This window comes from Anabrus simplex, chromosome 5 (assembly GCF_040414725.1).
Source record: "Anabrus simplex isolate iqAnaSimp1 chromosome 5, ASM4041472v1, whole genome shotgun sequence".
NCBI classification, from domain to species: domain Eukaryota; kingdom Metazoa; phylum Arthropoda; class Insecta; order Orthoptera; family Tettigoniidae; genus Anabrus; species Anabrus simplex.
Window position 1 is genome coordinate 30,791,701 of NC_090269.1, and position 19,616 is coordinate 30,811,316.

A 19,616-nucleotide genomic window follows, 5' to 3' on the forward strand; every position below is an offset into this window, starting at 1 on the left:
TATGCACAGTGCGCTATTTAAAAAAAAAAATTTTAGGTTATGATTGAAGTAGTCGAAGTTGGCGCAAGACAATTTTTTTTTTTTTTTTTTTTTTTTTTTAAAGAGGAGAATAAATTAAACGAGGAAGAGTGATAGTGAAATAAGAGAAAGAATAAAAGAAATTGAAGTTAGATGGTAATGAGGAAAGATAAGATAGGGAAATGAAGGAGAGATATGTCGACGACACATTGGTAATATTAAATGAGGAATCAACCAACGCAGCCTCTACACTTCGTCATCTCAACAACTTAGACTCTAACATTAAATTCACCCTCGAATCAGAACACAACCAAACTCTTAATTTTCTAGACCTAACTATTACTAGACATCCTTCTTCTTTATCTTACAAAATTTTCAGAAAACCAACCCAAACAGCAACTACAATAAGACAAGATTCTTCGCACCCCCAAGCTCATAAACGTGCTACTTATAACAGCTTAATTTTTCGTGCCTTCAACACCCCTATGTCCAAAAAAGATTTAAATAATGAATTAAACACCATCCGCAACATTGCTAAATTTAATGGCTTTAACAACTCCTTCATTAACCGCATCATCAACAAATTCAAACACCGTCCAAAAACCACTTTATCTAAAGACACAATAAAACCAACTGCTTTTTCCACCTTCACTTTTACTCAGGATGCTTATAAAATAACTAATATCTTTAAAAAACATAATATGAAAATTTCTTTTAGAACTAACAATAGAAGTCTTGATATCTTACACAACTCTAAATCTCTAAATAAGTCTAATGCCTTTTCTAAATCTGGTGTATACAGATTTAAATGCAACAACTGCAGTTCCTCCTACGTCGGACAAACTGGCCGCAACTTCAATATCAGGTACTCTGAACATGTCAACGCCATTAAATACAACAGATTCTCTGCCATAGGACAGCACATACAAGACTCCAAACATAGTTTCACCAGTATTGACAATGACATAAACATACTTAAAATCATTAACAAAGGCCCCCTCTTAAACATTACTGAAAATTGCTTTATCCACCTTGACCAGTACTTCAACCCTAATTTCAATTTAAACGACATTTCTGAAAAACCCAATATCCTTTTTGATTTCCTAATTCTTCTTCTCAAAAATTCCAAATTCCAAAACCCCAATTCTATTTTCCATGTCTTACATAGTTCCCACCCACATTTTCTACCTCCAATAACCCACCCTCCTAACCCACCTTAAAGTACCCCTCCTTCATTTCCCTATCTTATCTTTCCTCATTACCATCTAACTTCAATTTCTTTTATTCTTTCTCTTATTTCACTATCACTCTTCCTCGTTTAATTTATTCTCCTCTTTAAAAAAAAAAAAAAAAAAAAAAAAAAAAAAAGTCTTGCGCCAACTTCGACTACTTCAATCATAACCTAAAATTTTTTTAAATAGCGCACTGTGCATATAAGTTTTCATTTGTTTTCCGATATTGCGCTTTTTACTACATTTTTTTCTTCTCTCTACAATTGTTTTTTCAAATCAACTGTTTACCAAGATCTTAGCTGGAGTACGGGTGCTCATTCGGTTATACTAATTGGCATCGTATATTTTTATATACGTACTTGGCTTCCCGCAGCCGTGACAGGTTCTGGACCTTCGAAACGTTCTCCACTCTACTTTGGTGTTTGGCCGCAGCGCGTGACCTTGAGTGTGCCGCGTAGTCACCGGGAGCTGGCGGCTTTCTTCTACAGATCTGTTCGTCTGCGAATTCAAGCCTTTTTGATCTTCGCAAGTTGATTATTAATGTTGTGACTTTGTGCAGAACAGAATGTGATGTCGTGTCTTTGTGCCTAACAGAGTGAAAAACTGACCTCCAACATTCATAAACATTTTACATGTTTTTTATGGCTGATGATGACCTAGACTAAGGTCGAAACCGGTCCCATTTAAATAGAAATGTGATTGCTACGTTTCTTTCTTTTGAGTATTGAATAGGTTGAACCTCCTTTCCAGTTATTTAATTTTTAACATAAAAGAGTAGCATTACAAAAATGTTGCAAAGTTTGGGCTGGGAAGACTTGGGAGAAAGGAGATGAGCTTCTCGACTAAGTGGTATGTTCTGAGCTGTCAGTGGAGAGATGGCGTGGAATGTCATCAGTACTGGAATAATAACAGTAAGTTATTTGTTAAATAGACCACCTAATCAATACAAAGCCTAGTCTTGGATGATTTACATGGATCTGTTAACTAAAAGTGGTACATGTTTCACCCTGTATGAAGGCATCATCAGCCATTGTCTTAACCTTAGATTGAAAATAAGCATCTAATTAACATGTGATAATGAAATCAATTTTAAAAATCTTGAAGAGATTTGAAGTAAAATAACATTAAAAATAACAATGATGGTTTAAAAAATATACAATGTGATGAGTTACGATGGTGAAAGTATTAACAAAATTAACATTAGAAGGCTGCTATAATAAGTACAATGGATAAAACATCAGACTGTTATACAACAAGTAGTAAGATTGCTATAAAAATAAAGTTGATTGTCCGGCGGTTACAATTAGACGATGGCGAAAAATCGTATATATTCAAAATAAAGAAGAGAGAACCTTAAACTATTTTACATATTAGATAAGAAACAGAAAACCTTAAACCATAAATTACTCTGTCTACAAGAAAACAAATGTAAAACACCTGTCCAAAATACAAACAACAAAGTGTCCCCTTCCCATCTGACTAACATTTCCACTACAATCAACCTATCTACTACAGCCTTTTCTAACCAAGAATTAAATCTATTAGATAAAGGCATCAAACATAATTGGCCTAATCACAAAAAACCAGAAGACATTATCACTACCATCACTGAAACCAAAACTAATACTGATAAACAAAATGACGTACGTTATGAAGTAAAAAAGAAACTCCCAACTTTGATTAATGAGATAACATCTAATAATAACCACAACGTCTCAAAACAAATTCTAAACCTGAAATCCAAAATCCATAATAACAACATAGTAATTACAAAAGCAGATAAGGGCAACACCATAGTAATAATGAACAAACAAGATTACATTAATAAAACTGAAACCTTTTTTTCAGACAATACCTATATCTTAATTAACAAAGATCCAACAAAGAAAATACAGTGTAACTTAAAGAGCCTTCTTAAAAATTCTAATTTCATTTTAAATGATCAAGATTATCAGAAATTAACTGTAATGAACCCAAAATTACCTACAGTCAGATCATTGCCCAAAATTCATAAAAGGGATGTCCCCATTCGGCCTATAATTAATAGTATAAATAGTCCTACCTATAAAACTTCTCAATTCCTACACAAATTCCTGAAAAAACATTTCAAATTTCACAAATCCAACCCCATAAAGAACTCGATCGAACTTTGCAATTCCCTATATAAATTCAGTCTGCAACCAAACCACGTTTTATGTTCTTTTGACATCACCAACATGTATACTAATATCCCTATCAATAATACTATTAACATCATAAAAAAACAATCTCTTGAAACATAGCACATTGAGTAAAATCAAAATTGATGAATGGTTAAAATTACTTAATTTCGTTTTAGACAACAACCCGTTATCTGGAATACTAGCCGATATATACTTAGATAATCTCGAACATAGTAAGATTATTAATAACATTAACAGACTCTGTCTTTGGCATTGCTATGTTGACGATACCATAGCTATTACTGATAAACAAATCAACAGCGATAACATACTATCATTTCTCAACAACTTAGATAATAATATTAAATTCACTAAAGAAGATGAGTTCAATAGCTCTTTGAACTTCTTAGACATCAAAATCACATGAGTATCGAACAAATTCGACTTCCAAATATACAGAAAACCCACCTTTTCTCCAACAACCATAAAAAATGATTCTTTACATCCCAACTCACTTATCACAGTTTAATATATAGAGCATTAAAGATCCCTATGTCCTCTATTAATTTAAAGAAAGAATTACTATTCATTAAGGAAATGGATTTAACACAGATATGATTGATAAAATCATTAAAAAAACTAAAACTAGCTACAATATTTGTATTATCAATACCAAAATAATAAATCGATTGATAGTTAAATCACCATGTAAACTCTATTGAAATCCGTCAAACCAAAATACGCTGAATTCACGTTCACTAACCATAGTATTTATCCGATAACCAATTCATGAAGCATGAAGTAAAAATAGCCTACACAACAAAAAACACTAATTGCAATTTATTCTTTAATCACAACTCTATTAACATCACAGACAATAGTTACTCTGGATCAGGAATATACAGATTGAAATGCTCTACATGTAATTTTTCTTATGTTGGCCAAACTGGCCGCAGCTTCTCCACCAGATACGCCGAGCATTACAATGCTCAAAGACACAATAAATTCTCCGCAATGGCCAACCACATGAGGGACACAGGGCATAAATTCACCACAATAGAACAAGACCTCCATATCCTCAAAAGAGTCGATAAAAGTAAACTTATGACAGAATATGAAAATTTATTCATTTTCCAATATATTCTTAAAAATCTTCAACCTCACATCAATTAGTGTTCCCACCTCCTCTACAGCTAATACACTCCCCTCCCTTCCCCTTACCGCTAGTACCTCCAATTCAAATGCAACCAATAAACCCATAACCACACCCACTGTAACATTGCTCCCTCCAATGGCCTTACACCGATACAACACGCGCAGTAATACACTCTCCTCCTTCCCTCCCACTAATAGCAGCCCCCCTCCAAGTACTACAAACAAGCCAATAGTTACGTCACCGCAAACAGATCCCCCTCCAACACAAACCTTCAGCTCTAACACACGTAGTAAGAGGTCTACTGTTGCAAATACTTCTAACTCATAACGTTACGAATTATCTTCGTCATCGTCAAATGGTAAGTGTACATGATTCTACTTCAATAATTTTAAAACATCTTTTCACATAATTGACTCTACGTTTCTTGTTTCCTTTTATAGATTCCACTGTTATATGCCTTTCCAACTAGTATATCAACAAACTCACATTTTTTGCAACATTTGAACATTGCTTCAAATTGAGATGGTTCATGAGATCCAATTTAAACCTGTTCTTCAACTTCTATTCTACAACTTCTTATCTTCAATGTGTTCTACAACTTCACCATATGCCTGTGACTTTCGTCTTTTATCTTCCTGATTAAGATTAATTTCGGATCTCTCGACCAACCTTCGACTTTTATTCTCTCTTCTTTATTTTGAATATATACGATTTTTCGCCATCGTCTAATTGTAACTGCCGGACGATCAACTTTATTTTTATAGCAATCTTACTACTTGTTGTATAACAGTCTGATGTTTTATCCATTGTACTTATTATAGCACCCTTCTAATGTTAATTTTGTTAATACTTTCACCATCGTAACTCATCACATTGTATATTTTTTAAACCATCACTGTTATTTTTAATGTTATTTTACTTCAAACCTCTTCAAGATTTTTAAAATTCATTTCATTATCACATGTTAATTAGATGCTTATTTTCAATCTAAGGTTAAGACAATGGCTGATGATGCCTTCATACAGGGCGAAACATGTACCACTATTAGTTAACAGGTCTATGTAAATCATCCAAGACTAGACTTTGTATTGATTAGGTGGTCTATTTAACAAATAACTTACTGTTATTATTTCAATCAAATATCATCAATACGGACCGAAAATGATATTTATTACATGTAACGTCATCAGTAGACGAATAAGTTTGAGTGGTGTCTTTAAAAGTAGGAAAGATTGCTGTATGAAGATAAAGTTGGAATTCAAGAGGACAAACTGGGGCAAATATTTGTTCATACAAAGGGGAGTTAGGGATTGGAATAACTTACCAAGTGAGATGTTCAATAAATTTCCAATTTCTTTGCAATCATTTAAGAAAAGACTAGGAAAACAACAGATAGGGAATCTGCCACCTGGGCGACTGCCCTAAATGCAGATCAGTAGTGTGTCTGAATACTGTCTAAGTAATAAAACAGATAATGCAAGCCTTGATTTCAGAGAATTAGATTATAAGTATTTCTGCCAATACAGTATATACAAATAATATCATTTTGCAATAGTGACTCTTTAAGTGGTCACTTCTGTTTTTAAACAGGGTAGTTAAAACCACTCTCAGATTAAAACTTAAAAATACAGCAAAATCTTTGATACTTAACAGAGTTACAATGTACATTTGCATTGTTAACACATTGCAGACCGGGTGCCCTTCACCCCATGCACAGCCCTGTTCCCGGCCACTTTTTAACTACCTCCAAACTGGAGTGCATGCATTCAAATAAACTGTCACTAGCCTTTGAAGGACTACTGTGTTTTTTTCTGGTGGCCTTCCTGAATAGTCGTTGAAATGTAGGTAGGTAAGTATTTGTTGAAATCTATTTTGGCTCATAGTTTTCGGAAATATGGGGTTTTCTATTAGGGGATCAGTTGGCCAGTAATCTTTCAGACATGATTTCTTCATCTGCCCTATCAATATACACAAAGCAATATTTTTTAATTTCCCTGTTATTGACATTAGTCCACTTTAGTGTTTTAGGGGATACGTTATGAGAATGTGAATTCTGCTCATAGTATAAGTTTTTCTGCTCAATTACATACTGAGAAAAATCCTCACCAAACATAAGTCCTGCTACTTGTCCTGTCATTAGGCCATAATTTTATACTAGGAGCACCTTCAAAATCTTCTAGCCTAGGTTCACTGTTGTCCATAACCCAGTTGTCAGGAAACACTACATTATTTACAATATTTAGAATATTTGCACCCATGACACAATTATCAGACTCGTTCTGCACCACATGAGTTCCACACCATGAAGATAAGGCTATATCCTCATCATCACTTGAAAAATTTCCGTTAGAAGATATTTCATCATCGAACTCTGAATATTCAGCATCACTTGGACATTCAGAGCCTGTATCAGCACATAATTCGCAAATAATTTCATCCCTGTCTAAACACATGCGATCCCTGGGCGCTGCCATCTTGCATGGCTCTTCAAACTTTGTAAACATGTTGTCAGGAAATGCAAATAAAAGATATGATATGAAGAATAATCTAAAAGAAATGCGATTATCGATTGTGTAGAACCATATATAACAGAGTTCTATCACCCTTGATAGTTCCAAAGACAGCACTAAACTTCAGTGTACTGCGAACTTGGGACCGGTCCGCAAGACTCGGCCAGGCAAACACGAGTTTTCTCGGGACCACTCCGCATTGTGTTAACACCACCTGCCTACCTACCTATTTACTCTGGATTGGTCATAACTGGCTAGAAACTGCCAGGAGCTGAATCTGGACCTCTTAGATTAGAGGAACAAAGTGTAAAAGGCATGTCCTCAAATCAGAAAGAGAATAACGTAGAGCAGAGGTCAATTAAAATGAATAAGGTTTATTAACTTAAGCTTAGCAAGAAAAGATTAAGATATGGTCATAGAACAAACAAAATGGGGAAACACAGGGAGTTGAATACTCGCATATATAGCTCGTGAAGATAATATCAACTGCAATCGAGTCGTTTGACTCATCAAACTGGATCTCATAAAATTTTACACTGTCGCAACAGAGGTATCATGAAAAGTGATACAATTATATTCAATCATTACCAGACAGTGGTAATTAAAACGTGATCCAAAGTATTTCTTTCTTAGAGACCAGATGTCATAAAGAGGTGAAAGTAACAGCTTTCCCACAAGAAAAATATTATCATGGCTCCCCAGATGAAGTCAAGGTTTCTATAAAAAGAAACATGGCTCCCAACAATCTTCATAGAGACTGTATCCCCAGAAATCAAAAACGCCGGTGAAGCAATGCTGGCAGAAAAGAAAACAAATATGGAACACAAGGAGGTTAAAAATGAGTTGCCATAGTTATAGAAACAAATAAACATGAGTCAAATGAAACAAGTAAAATGAGAGTAAAATTCTGAAATAAGCATGTAAATTGGCTGAGCAAGCTGGAAACAAAGGTGAGATAAAATAAGAATAGTTAAAAGCAAATATCCATAAGAAAAAAAAAAAAAAAAAAAAAAAAAAAAAAAAAAAACCAACACACGCACGCACGCACACCAAATATGGGAAGCAGACTGAATAAATAATATAATATCAAGACACGTTATGATAAGAATCATAACAGCATGACAAGCATCAGTCGATGGCTCATGAGCTTGATCTGAGAGCACAGATCAGATATCTGGGTCGTCGCAAATAGGCCTTGCTTACCCAGTCAACACCATAACCAAAATAACTTACATGCCACAATCATAGAGCTGTACACATATCTTTCAATATGAAAAGTAACAAAGAAAAAAAGGCTCTCTCCTTAGAAAAAAAAAAAAAAAAGAAGAAAAGATATGCCATGGAATGGTCTACAGAATGAATATTCTTGTATGTGGGAGATATAAATGACTGGTTACATGGTTTAATTACCTGGTAACACACAAGTGAGACCATTAGTTTATCAGCAACTTGACTTGGTCTAAATCTTGGCTTCTCTTTGCCACTTCTTTTGGCCAGCTGGTCCCAAAGTCTAGTCCACATATCAACTCGATATGGTACCAAACGCTGCTGAGGAGACAGTAACATCATTGCAGTATTCCATAAGGCTTCATGAGCTAGGGACATGGTTAGACGATTCACCTATGGAAAACAAAATTGTCCAGAGGTTACTACACAATGACATTTAAAAATTAATTATGTAATTTATTTCCCATGCACTATCTGTAATTGAAAGAACATTCCAAACCCACGGATTATTATACAATGGACTCACGGTAGAAAAGGGATGTATACACATTCATGCTTGAGGGATAAGGCTGAGGTAAGGGAGTACGAGTCATCACAAAATATGCATCCCCATAAATGGCTGGAGGGACTAGGCACAGATTATGGAGAAGGCACCATCGCAGAAGACACATATTTTCCCTAAGAACTCTGAGTTCACTAACACAATCTAATTCCACAATAACTTCATCACCACTTGATTTTAAAAACTGCTCCCAATATTGCTCAAATCAAGATCACTTTCATCTAGAAGTCTCGCTAATTACTTTTCATGCTCCTCAAATAATGCCATGTTGCTAAGCATTGTCTGTTTACAAACTACACCAGAGGACTAAACCTAAGAGTGAACTTGATTATTTTCAGTCATTCATGACCAAGGGTTATTGATGGAAATTGTGTGTGAAACTAACTGGTATACCAATGTAAACATTCACAAAGTTATGCCCCTAAAGGGTCTAAATGGTAATTTCCACTTCATTTATTTTCATCCACAGAGGAGAAGTAAAGACTGCAGTTTTCACTGACTAAGAAATGAAGGGACAACGGCATGAGATCGTGTTTTTTGTAATGCATGTACAAGAAATCCTGGATTGAATCCTGGCAAGTGTTTTGAGAAGTTCCACATAAAGCACAATTACCGATGAAAATGTGACTGTATGAGATGATTTCATGATTAAAAATGCTGAGTATTGTATTATACAGTACTTGTACTATATTTATCTTGTATTTGTTTATATGATTTTTATAAATATGCTGCCTTTATGTTTGTGCAGTTACTTACCCCTCTGTAAGCAGACTTTTAAACTAAACTGGAGAGGCAAGCGTGTTCAGAATGAAATGGAGGACTAAGGGTTGAGAGATGTCTTGTTTTATTTTACATGATCCCTCTCACCATCTTACCAGGCATAACATTATATCTTTGTTGCTTAAAAAAATAAAAAATACAAACATAAAAACCATGCAAGGTTAGATCACAGTTTTCATTGATCACAAATCTGTATGAGAAAATCTAACTTAGGATGACTGGCAATAAACAATCATGACTACCCATTTGTAAAGCCTAAACTACAAGTAGGTTAAGTAAAAATTATTAATATAATGTTCAGCTAATGTAATTTCCAACATGTATTGTAAGTTTAGTTCTATGTAGAAATTACTTACTTTAATCTCCAACTCTGAGGCTGGCGAAACAGTAGTGAGAGGCAAAAGTGCTACCAATGGCTGAGCATCTGAAGTGAGATTTCTTTGTGCTGAAGCATAAGCACCGCCTATCATAACCTCTTGCAGTATCTGAGGAACACTAAGATCCATTGGGTGTTCTGCTATTGACATCAGGAGCTGTAATTCATGAAAATTATAAACTAAAATTTGTCATCATTTTAAAGAGGGGGGGGAAGTAGGATTTGATAACAATAAAATTAGTGTCTACTAAGTTCAATACAATGTGAAACACATGATACACGTCTATAATTTTGCTCCACTAAGGAGTTCACATTACGTTTTGTGAAAATTCCAGATTATGGAGTAAAGTTATATAAATTGGAAACCTAATAAAGTATTTCTAGCTATTTTTATATACTGTACCAGAAACCCTGGTCCATCAGATTTTAGAAGCATTTCAAACTTACAAGTGGTTCATGGTGTGGGTTAATGTAGTCACATCCTAGTTCGTGAACTATGGGCAACGGCTGAGTGGCCTAGTAAGTGGTCCTGAGAGTTGGGATACCAGTTGCTATGGAATGGGAGTGGGCATCTCGGACATATTCTGAGTCATGGCCCTCCTTGTGCTCAGGCGGCTAGGACTATACAATTCATCGGTGGTCCATAACCCATTAGAGGAGAGATCCTCACTTGGACTATGTGCAAGAAGGGTAGCATCCTGCTTCATGAATTTACCGAGCTCAGAACATTTTAAGCAAGCCTCGGACCTATGGGAGTAACGGAGTCCCACTCCCATTTGACAGGCAACGGACTCCTTGGAAACAACTTGGCGAATGAAATGGAATTCGGTGGGGAGCTACCAATATTAATGGGGCTTATGGAAGAAAGAAAGTAGAACTGGCTGAGTCAGCAAACAGGATGCATCTGGATGTGCTAGGAGTAAGTGATATTCGGGTAAGGGGAGATAACGAGGAAGAGATAGGAGATTATAAAGTGTATTTGACGGGTGTTAGAAAGGGAAGGGCAGAGTCTGGGGTAGGGCTCTTTATCAGGAATACCATTGCATGCAACATAGTTTCTGTTAGGCACGTAAATGAGCGAATGCTGTGGGTAGATTTGTCAGTTGGAGGAATTAGGACTAGAACTGTCTCCGTGTATTTACCATGTGAGGGTGCAGATGAGGATGAAGTTGATAAGTTTTATGAAACATTGAGTGAAGTCGTGGTCAGGGTCAACAGCAAGGATAGAATAGTGCTAATGGGTGATTTCAATGCGAGAGTTAGGAATAGAACTGAAGGATACGAAAGGGTGATTGGTAAATGTGGGGATGATATGGAAGCTAATAGGAATGGGAAGCGTTTGCTGGACTTCTGTGCTAGTATGCGTTTAGCAGTTATGAATACATTCTTCAAGCATAAGGCTATTCACTGCTATACATGGGAGGCTAGGGGTACCTGATCCACAATAGACTATATATTAACTGACTTCAAATTCAGGAAATCTGTTAGGAATGTACGAGTTTTCCAGGGATTTTTCGATGATACAGACCACTATCTGATCTGTAGTGAACTAAGTATCTCTAGGCCTAGGGTGGAGAAAGTGAAATTTGTCTGCAAACAAATAAGGGTAGAAAATCTCCAGATAATGAAATTAGACAGAAGTACATGGATATGATTAGTGAGAAGTTTCGAACAGTGGACAGTAAGGAGGCTCAGGATGTAGAAAGAGAATGGGTGGCATACAGGGTTGCTGTAATAGAAACAGCAAGGGAATGGCTAGGAACAACTGTGTATAAAAATGGGAAAAGGCGAACATCTTGATGGAATGATGAAGTGAGAGCAGCTTGTAAACGTAAAAAGAAGGCTTATCAGAAATGGCTCCAAACAAAGGCTGAGGCAGACAGGGATTTGTATGTAGATGAAAGAAACACAGCGAAACAAATAGTTGTTGAATCCAAAAAGAAGTCGTGGGAAGATTTTGGTAATAATCTGGAAAGACTAGGTCAAGCAGGAGGGGAACCTTTCTAGACAGTAATAAAGACTCTTAGGAAGGAAGGGAAAAAGGAAATGAACAGTGTTTTGAGTAATTCAGGTAAACTCATAATAGATTCCAGGGAATCACTGGAGAGGTGGAGGGAATATTTTGAACATCTTCTCAATGTAAAAGGAAATCTTCCTGGTGGTGTTGCGAACAGCCAAGCCCATGGGGAGGAGGAAAATGATGTTGGTGAAATTATGCTTGAGGAAGTGAAAAGGATGGTAAATAAACTCCACTGTCATAAAGCAGCAGGAATAGATGAAATTAGACCTGAAATGGTGAAGTATAGTGGGAAGGCAGGGATGAAATTGCTTCATAGAGTAGTAAGATTAGCATGGAGTGTAGGTAAGGTACCTACAGATTAGACAAAAGCAGTAATTGCACCTATCTATAAGCATGGGAACAGGAAGGATTGCAAACAACTATCGAGGTATCTCATTGATTAGTATACCAGGCAAAGTATTCACTGGCATCTTGGAAGGGAGGGTGCGATCAGTAGTTGAGAGGAAGTTGGATGAAAACCAGTGTGGTTTCAGACCACAGAGAGGCTGTCAGGATCAAATTTTCAGTATGCGCCAGGTAATTGAAAAATGCCACGAGAGGAATAGGCAGTTGTGTTTATGTTTCTTAGATTTAGAGAAAGCATATGACAGGGTACGAAGGGAAAAGATGTTTGCTATACTGGGGGACTATGGAATTAAAGGTAGATTATTAAAATCAATCAAAGGCATTTATGTTGACAATTGGGCTTCAGTAAGAATTGATGGTAGAATGAGTTCTTGGTTCAGGGTACTTACAGGGGTTAGACATGGCTGTAATCTTTCGCCTTTGCTGTTTGTAGTTTACATGGATCATCTGCTGAAAGATATAAAATGGCAGGGAGGGATTCAGTTAGGTGGAAATGTAGTAAGCAGCCTGGCCTATGCTGACGACTTGGTCTTAATGGCAGATTGTGCCGAAAGCCTGCAGTCTAATATCTGGGAACTTGAAAATAGCTGCAAGGAGTATGGTATGAAAATTAGCCTCTCGAAGACTAAATTGATGTCAGAAGGTAAGAAATTCAACAGAATTGAATGTCAGATCGGTGATACAAAGCTAGAACAGGTCGATAATTTCAAGTATTTAGGTTGTGTGTTCTCCCAGGATGGTAATATAGTAAGTGAGATTGAATCAAGGTGTCGTAAAGCTAATGCAGTGAGTTCGCAGTTGCGATCAACTGTATTCTGTAAGAAGGAAGTCAGCTCCCGGACGAAACTATCTTTACATCGGTCTGTTTTCAGACCAACTTTGCTTTACGGGAGCGAAAGCTGGGTGGACTCAGGATATCTTATTAATAAGTTAGAAGTAACAGACACGAAAGTAGTAATAATGATTGCTAGTACAAACAGGTGGGAACAATGGCAGGAGGGTACTTGGAATGAGGAGATAAAGGCTAATTTAGGAATGAACCCGATGGATGAAGCTGTACGCATAAACCGGCTTCGGTGGTGGGGTCATGTGAGGCGAATGGCGGAGGATAGGTTACCTAAGAGAATAATGGACTCTGTTATGGAGGGTAAGAGAAGTAGAGGTAGACCAAGACGATGATGGTTAGTCTCAGCTTCTAACGATTTAAATATAAGAGGTATAGAACTAAATGAGGCCACAACACTAGTTGCAAATTGAGGATTGTGGTGACATTTAGTAAATTCGGTGACGTTTGGTAAATTCGCAGAGGCTTGCAGACTGAACGCTGAAAGGCATAACAGTCTATAATGATAATGTATGTATGTATGTAATGTATGTATGTCAAACTTACAAATACGTACAGCATGCAATCAGGCAGCCAGCAACAGTGAACATGTGGCGAGTGACACAGGAACAAGCTCCAGCTACTCAAATCTAAGTTGCGTCACTCGTCGAACATTCCATTCCTACTTGTGTTAGTTTGCATTCTAACGTTATATGTAAATGTAAGGGTGTGTGTGAACAGGACTAATTTCACGCGTCAAGCACTCTACTTCTAACATCCAGTTGAAGTGATTGTTATTTAACTCAGTGTAAATAATATTTTTACCCTATCTAGCAGTGTTAATTTTTATAAATAAATTCTCCAAACAATAATAATTATTAAATTAATGTCATAACAATAATAATTATTAAATTATCATAATGCTCCACCTTTTTCAATACTATAATATATAATATTACTAGCAAGATACCCGTGCTTCGCTACGGTATTATACTGAAATTTATAATTGAATGCTTATTGTTTTAGATATATAATCCGCTGAAATTCGCGATCTAACTCGTTTTCTGCGAGAATCCACCAAAATTCCCGATCTGACTCGTTTTTTATTAGATTACGGCACGTTTCCTACCATTTTTTCAATCTTCCTTTCCAGCAATCGATTTCGTACTTCCCGGGCTAGGCTCAGGTATTCCTTCTGGTCAGTTGGGTCCGTAAATCTTTGTCATCTTTTCCTATAATCATTTTTAATATGGATAAAATCCTTCAGGAGATCCGGCGTGGTGTCTTATTGGGTGCCTTGGCGGCACTGAACCCGCGGTCGGACTGCATTCTTAGTCATTACCCGTCCAGGAGCCGTTTCCAGCACGGTCCGCACATTTGACAACGGTCCGGAACATTATTATTATTATTATTATTATTATTATTATTATTACTATTATATGTTGCTGAAATGGCTGATGAAAGGGAAAACCGGAGTATCCGGAGAAAAACCTGTCCCGCCCCCGTTTTGTCCAGCACGAATGTCACATGGAGTGACCGGGATTTGAACCACGGAACCCAGCTGTGAGAATCCGGCGCGCTGCCGCCTGAGCAACGAAGGATCCCTATAAGTACATTAAGGACAGTAAAATCAATTGGTCTCACCTCCTTCTACACCCCATCGCCGTTAAGTTTATTTACCGCCACCCCCCCCAAAAAAAAATTAAAAGGGCTTGTTTCTTTATGCTTAAAGGAGATTCCAAACACCAATGTTCACGTCTATTACCTTCAGTTTTGAGATATAAGTATCCCCATAAAAATAATTTACTTTTTTCACTTCATTTCACACTACCCCCCCCCCCCCAAGTGAATTTTCCTGCAAAATATACTTGTTTCTTTAATAGTAAACGATCTTCTAAATACCAATTATCACGACTCTAACTTCATCAGTTTTTGATTTATGTGTCCTCATGAAAGGAATTCAACTCCTTTACACTCTCGCTCTCCAAGATGTATCCCCCCCCCCCAAATGCGTTTTCCTTTGTTTTAAAGGAGATCCAAATACGAATTTTCACGTCTGTAACAACTTTAGTTTTTATTAGATGTATGTATTCTCATACAATTAAGTCAATTAATTTTTCAATTCTTTCACCCCCCCGTTCATTGGATTTTCCGAGTATACGTGTTTCTTTACTTTTAAAGCAGATTGCAAATATCAAATTTCACGTCTGTACGTCTGTAACATCTTCATTTTTGAGATATCAGTAGTCTAATTAAAAGAATTCAACACCATTTTCAGTCACTTTTACCCCCCCTCCTCCCAAGTGGTATTTCCGAAAACTAAAAATACACGTTTATTTATGTTTAATAGAGATAAAAAATACCATTTTTCACTTCTGTAACATGTTAAGTTTTTTTAGATATACTGTAAAAATTCTCATTTTAAAATTTCACCCCTTTTTAGTTCCCCTTAAGTGGAGTTTCCAAAAACAAATCAGCTATGTTTCTTTACATTTACAGGAGATTCCAAACACCCACGTTTTACGCCTGTAACATTTTATGTTTCCAAGATATTCTGTAGATATCGTCTTTCAAAAAATTCACCCCAATTTGCCACTCCTGTTTAACCGCCATTAATTGGATTTTCCAAAAACTAAAAAATACGTGTTTCTTTATTTTTAAAGGAGATCCCCTATACAAATTTTCAGTTCTGTAATATCTTTTGTTTCTGAGATATATGTATCCTCATTAAAGGCATTCAACCCATTTTTCACCCTTTTACACCCCTCCTATTTGGATTTACAGGAAACAAAAAAAATACGTGTTCCTTTATTTTAAAGGAGATTCTAACTACCAATTTTTACAGCTGTAAATTTTAAAGTTTTAAGATGTAGACACACTCATTTTAAAAAATTCACCCCCTCCCCTTTCATCCCCAATATTTGGATTTTCCATAAACGAAAAAATACGTGTTTCTTTACTTTTAAATAGATCCCAAATACCAAATTTCTGGTCTGTAATATCTTCAGGTTCTGAAATATAAGTAGCCTCATTAAAGGCATTCAACCCATTATTCACACTTTTACACCCTTCCTATTGGGATTTTCCGAAAACAAAAGAATACATCTTTCTTTATTTTTAATGGAGATTCGAAATACCAATTTTTACATCTATAAACTTTAAAAGTTTTGAGATATAGATACACTCATTTTTAAAAATCACACCCTTTTCACCCCCTCCCCATTAATTGGATTTTCCAAAAACACAAAAATACGTGTTTCTTTATTTTTAAAGGAGATCCCAAATACCAATTTTCAGGTCTGTAATATCTTCAGGTTCTGAAATATAAGTAGACTCATGAAAGGCAATGGACCCCTTTTTCAAACTTTTCCACCCTTCCTATTAGGATTTTCCGAAAACAAAATATACGTGTTTCTTTAATTTTAAAGGAGATTCTAAATACCAATTTTCACATCTATAACCTTTAAAAGTTTTGAGTTATAGATACACCCACTTTAAAATCTTACCCCTTTTCACCCCCCCTAATTGGACTTTCCAGAAACAAAAAAATATATATGTTTCTTTATTTTTAAAGGAGATCCCAAATACCAATTTTCAGGTCTGTAATATCTTCAGTTTCTGAGATATAAGTAGCATCATTAAAGGCATTCAACCCCTTTTTCACCCCTTATCACTCCTATTGCGATTTTCCGAAAACCAAAAATACGTGTTTCTTTATTTTTAATGGAGGTTGTAAATACCAATTTTTACATCTGCAAACTGTAAAAGTTTGGAGATAGAGATTCACTCATTTTAAAAATTCACCCCCTTTTCACCCTCCCATTAACTGGATTTTCCAAAAACAAAAAAATACGTGTTTCTTTATTTTTAAAAGAGATCAAAAGTACCAATTTTCAGGTCTGTAATATCTTCAGTTTCTGAGATATAAGTACCGGTATCCTGATTAAAGGCATTCAACCCATTTTTCCCCATTTTCACCCTTTTTAACCCCTCCTATTGGGATTTTCTGAAAACAAAAAAATACGTGTTTCCTTATTTTTAAAGAAGATTCTAAATACTAATTTTTCCATCTGTAAACTTTTAAAGTTTTGAGATATAGAAACACTCATTTTAAAATTTCATCCCCCCTTTTCACCCCCTTAGCGAAGGAATATCCAAAAATCCTCTCTTAGCGAGCACCTACATCTTAATATCAATATATCCCCAAAATTTCATTTCTTTATGTCCAGTAGTTTTGGCTCGGCGATGATGAATCAGTCAGTCAGTCAGTCAGTCAGGACAAGTTATTTTATGCCATTACTAAACTAGGGACTAGTTTCGGCCTTGGCTGGCCATCTTCAGCCTTAATGTAATAGATCTAATACCTAAACAAATGTACAAACACACAATTGACATGAAAACTGATGTACAAACACACAATTAACATTAAAATTTGGGATGAACTGTGTGTAAAATCTGAAAAATAAATTAGGCTCTAAATTCTTAGCATCTGGAGTATGCTCATCATCCAGACTCTTTCTTGTATTAATATTCATAGACCTGTTACTTCCATCACTGCTAATCATTACAATTACAGCTGGAAAACAGGAACTGGTAAATGTTGATTCTGTAGTCAGATCATCGATCACCAAATCTACTTGAGTGGTGTTAACAGTATGTAAGCCACTGGATGCCACTGTAAATAACCACCAGCTGACGCAGAACTGCTAGATGGTGTTTCCACATCGACCAACGTAAATAAAATTATATGTTCCCGTAGTGCTTGTTAAAATCATACTGAAATGCTGTTGGACATTGTCAGGACAGCACATGAAGATATGGGCAAAACTGACACATTCTTAATTTGTGGCTGGTATAAATTCGCAATTCATTGCAGTGACCATGAACTTAACCTGAATAAATGATAGATAAAATTAGATAAAATTAATGAATAGAAGTAGAGAGAGAGAGAGAGAGAGAGAGAGCGTGTTAATCCAAACAATTGTAAATACAGGGTCTTTATTTATGTTTGGCAGGGACTTTATCGCTCGAAATTGGCCGCCGATGACAGGCCGCTACCGGCCGTTGGCGCATGTGGTTTCCGGCATTTCTGCAGTTGCTGAGAGCTGAGCTCCGAGACAGTAGGGTGTTCAATGAAGCTACTGCGTAATGTATGAAGTAATGTATAATGTTTTATTGTGATTGTGTATAGTGCTGTAATGAATGTGAAATATTCGTTACGTAAACGTGTATGTATGCACAATACTTACATTAAGTGCAGGAAATTGTGCGCTAGGACAAGACAAAAGTTTCGAGCGAAATTTCCAGGGAGACCCATTCCTATCAATCAGACAATAAAACAACTGGCCAAGAGATTCAAACCTACAGGTTCAGTAAACAATAAAAATTGATGTAAAGGTCGTTATCTCCTTACTGAAGCAGTGTTTGGTACAAGGATCATAAGTAAAAATCTGTGCCTCCCCTCATAGCCCAGATTTAACAGCATGTGATTTTTATTTGTGAGGAGTGTTAAAAAATGTAGTTTATGGGAACAACCCTCACACACTAGATGAACTTTAAGAGCTGCAATTGCATCCATCAATGCTGAAGAACTTGGTAGAGTAACCAAAAACTTTGTTAGGAGATGCCAATAAGGTTGGGGAGCGCATGGGGAACGTTTTCAGCATAAACTGTAAAAATGGTGAGTAAAATGCATGATAAATGCATGCTAATGCATGATAATGATTTTGAGCATAAACTGTAACTATGGTGAATTAAAATGCATGGCAATGATTTTGAGCACCGTATTCTGCCGTACATACACATGCGTGGTAGCCGGCAACTGAACCGTCACTGGCAGCCAAGTTCGAGCGAGAAAGTCCTTGCCAAGCATAAATAAAGACCCTGTAGAATCAAAGTGATCCTGGAATATATAGTCCTCTCCGTGTAAGGACGTACCCTAAGGGTGCAACCTTACCCTTTCTCCCCTGTAATATTAAGATATTGATTTATAGTTACTTTTCTTGCTGTTGGGTCTTTTTCAGTGTCGGTAACCATACAGTTTAGGGACCCTACTTGCCGATACGACGTCTTACATTTACCGTTAATCTGGCACGTTGGCAACGTTCAATCACTGCTCTAGCGTGAAGTGCGTGTTGCCACCGCATCGCCGTTAAAGTCACTAGTGATACATTTGCGAGAATATTTAAAGCATAATTTCTTTTTCTGTGGGACTGTAAATCTATTTGGCTAATACCAGGTAAGTAGGATTGTGGCATGTTCGGATAATGCATTTAATAACATAGTTTGTGTGAAATGATGAAAGTGCTCAAATACGTCAGTCTCATGTCTAGATCTACCGGTACA

General features: G+C 36.3%; 1 protein-coding gene across 1 annotated transcript in view; it reads right to left on the reverse strand.

Annotated features, from left to right (window-relative positions):
• Positions 1–19,616, reverse strand: part of pigeon (protein) — a 251,647-nt gene that overhangs the window by 67,781 nt on the left and 164,250 nt on the right. The window contains exons 10-11 of the mRNA XM_067146828.2: positions 10,004–10,180; positions 8,489–8,698 (exon numbers count right to left, since the gene is read on the reverse strand). Coding sequence (XP_067002929.2) covers positions 8,489–8,698; positions 10,004–10,180 — 387 coding nt within the window. The remainder of the gene's footprint in view (positions 1–8,488; positions 8,699–10,003; positions 10,181–19,616) is intronic.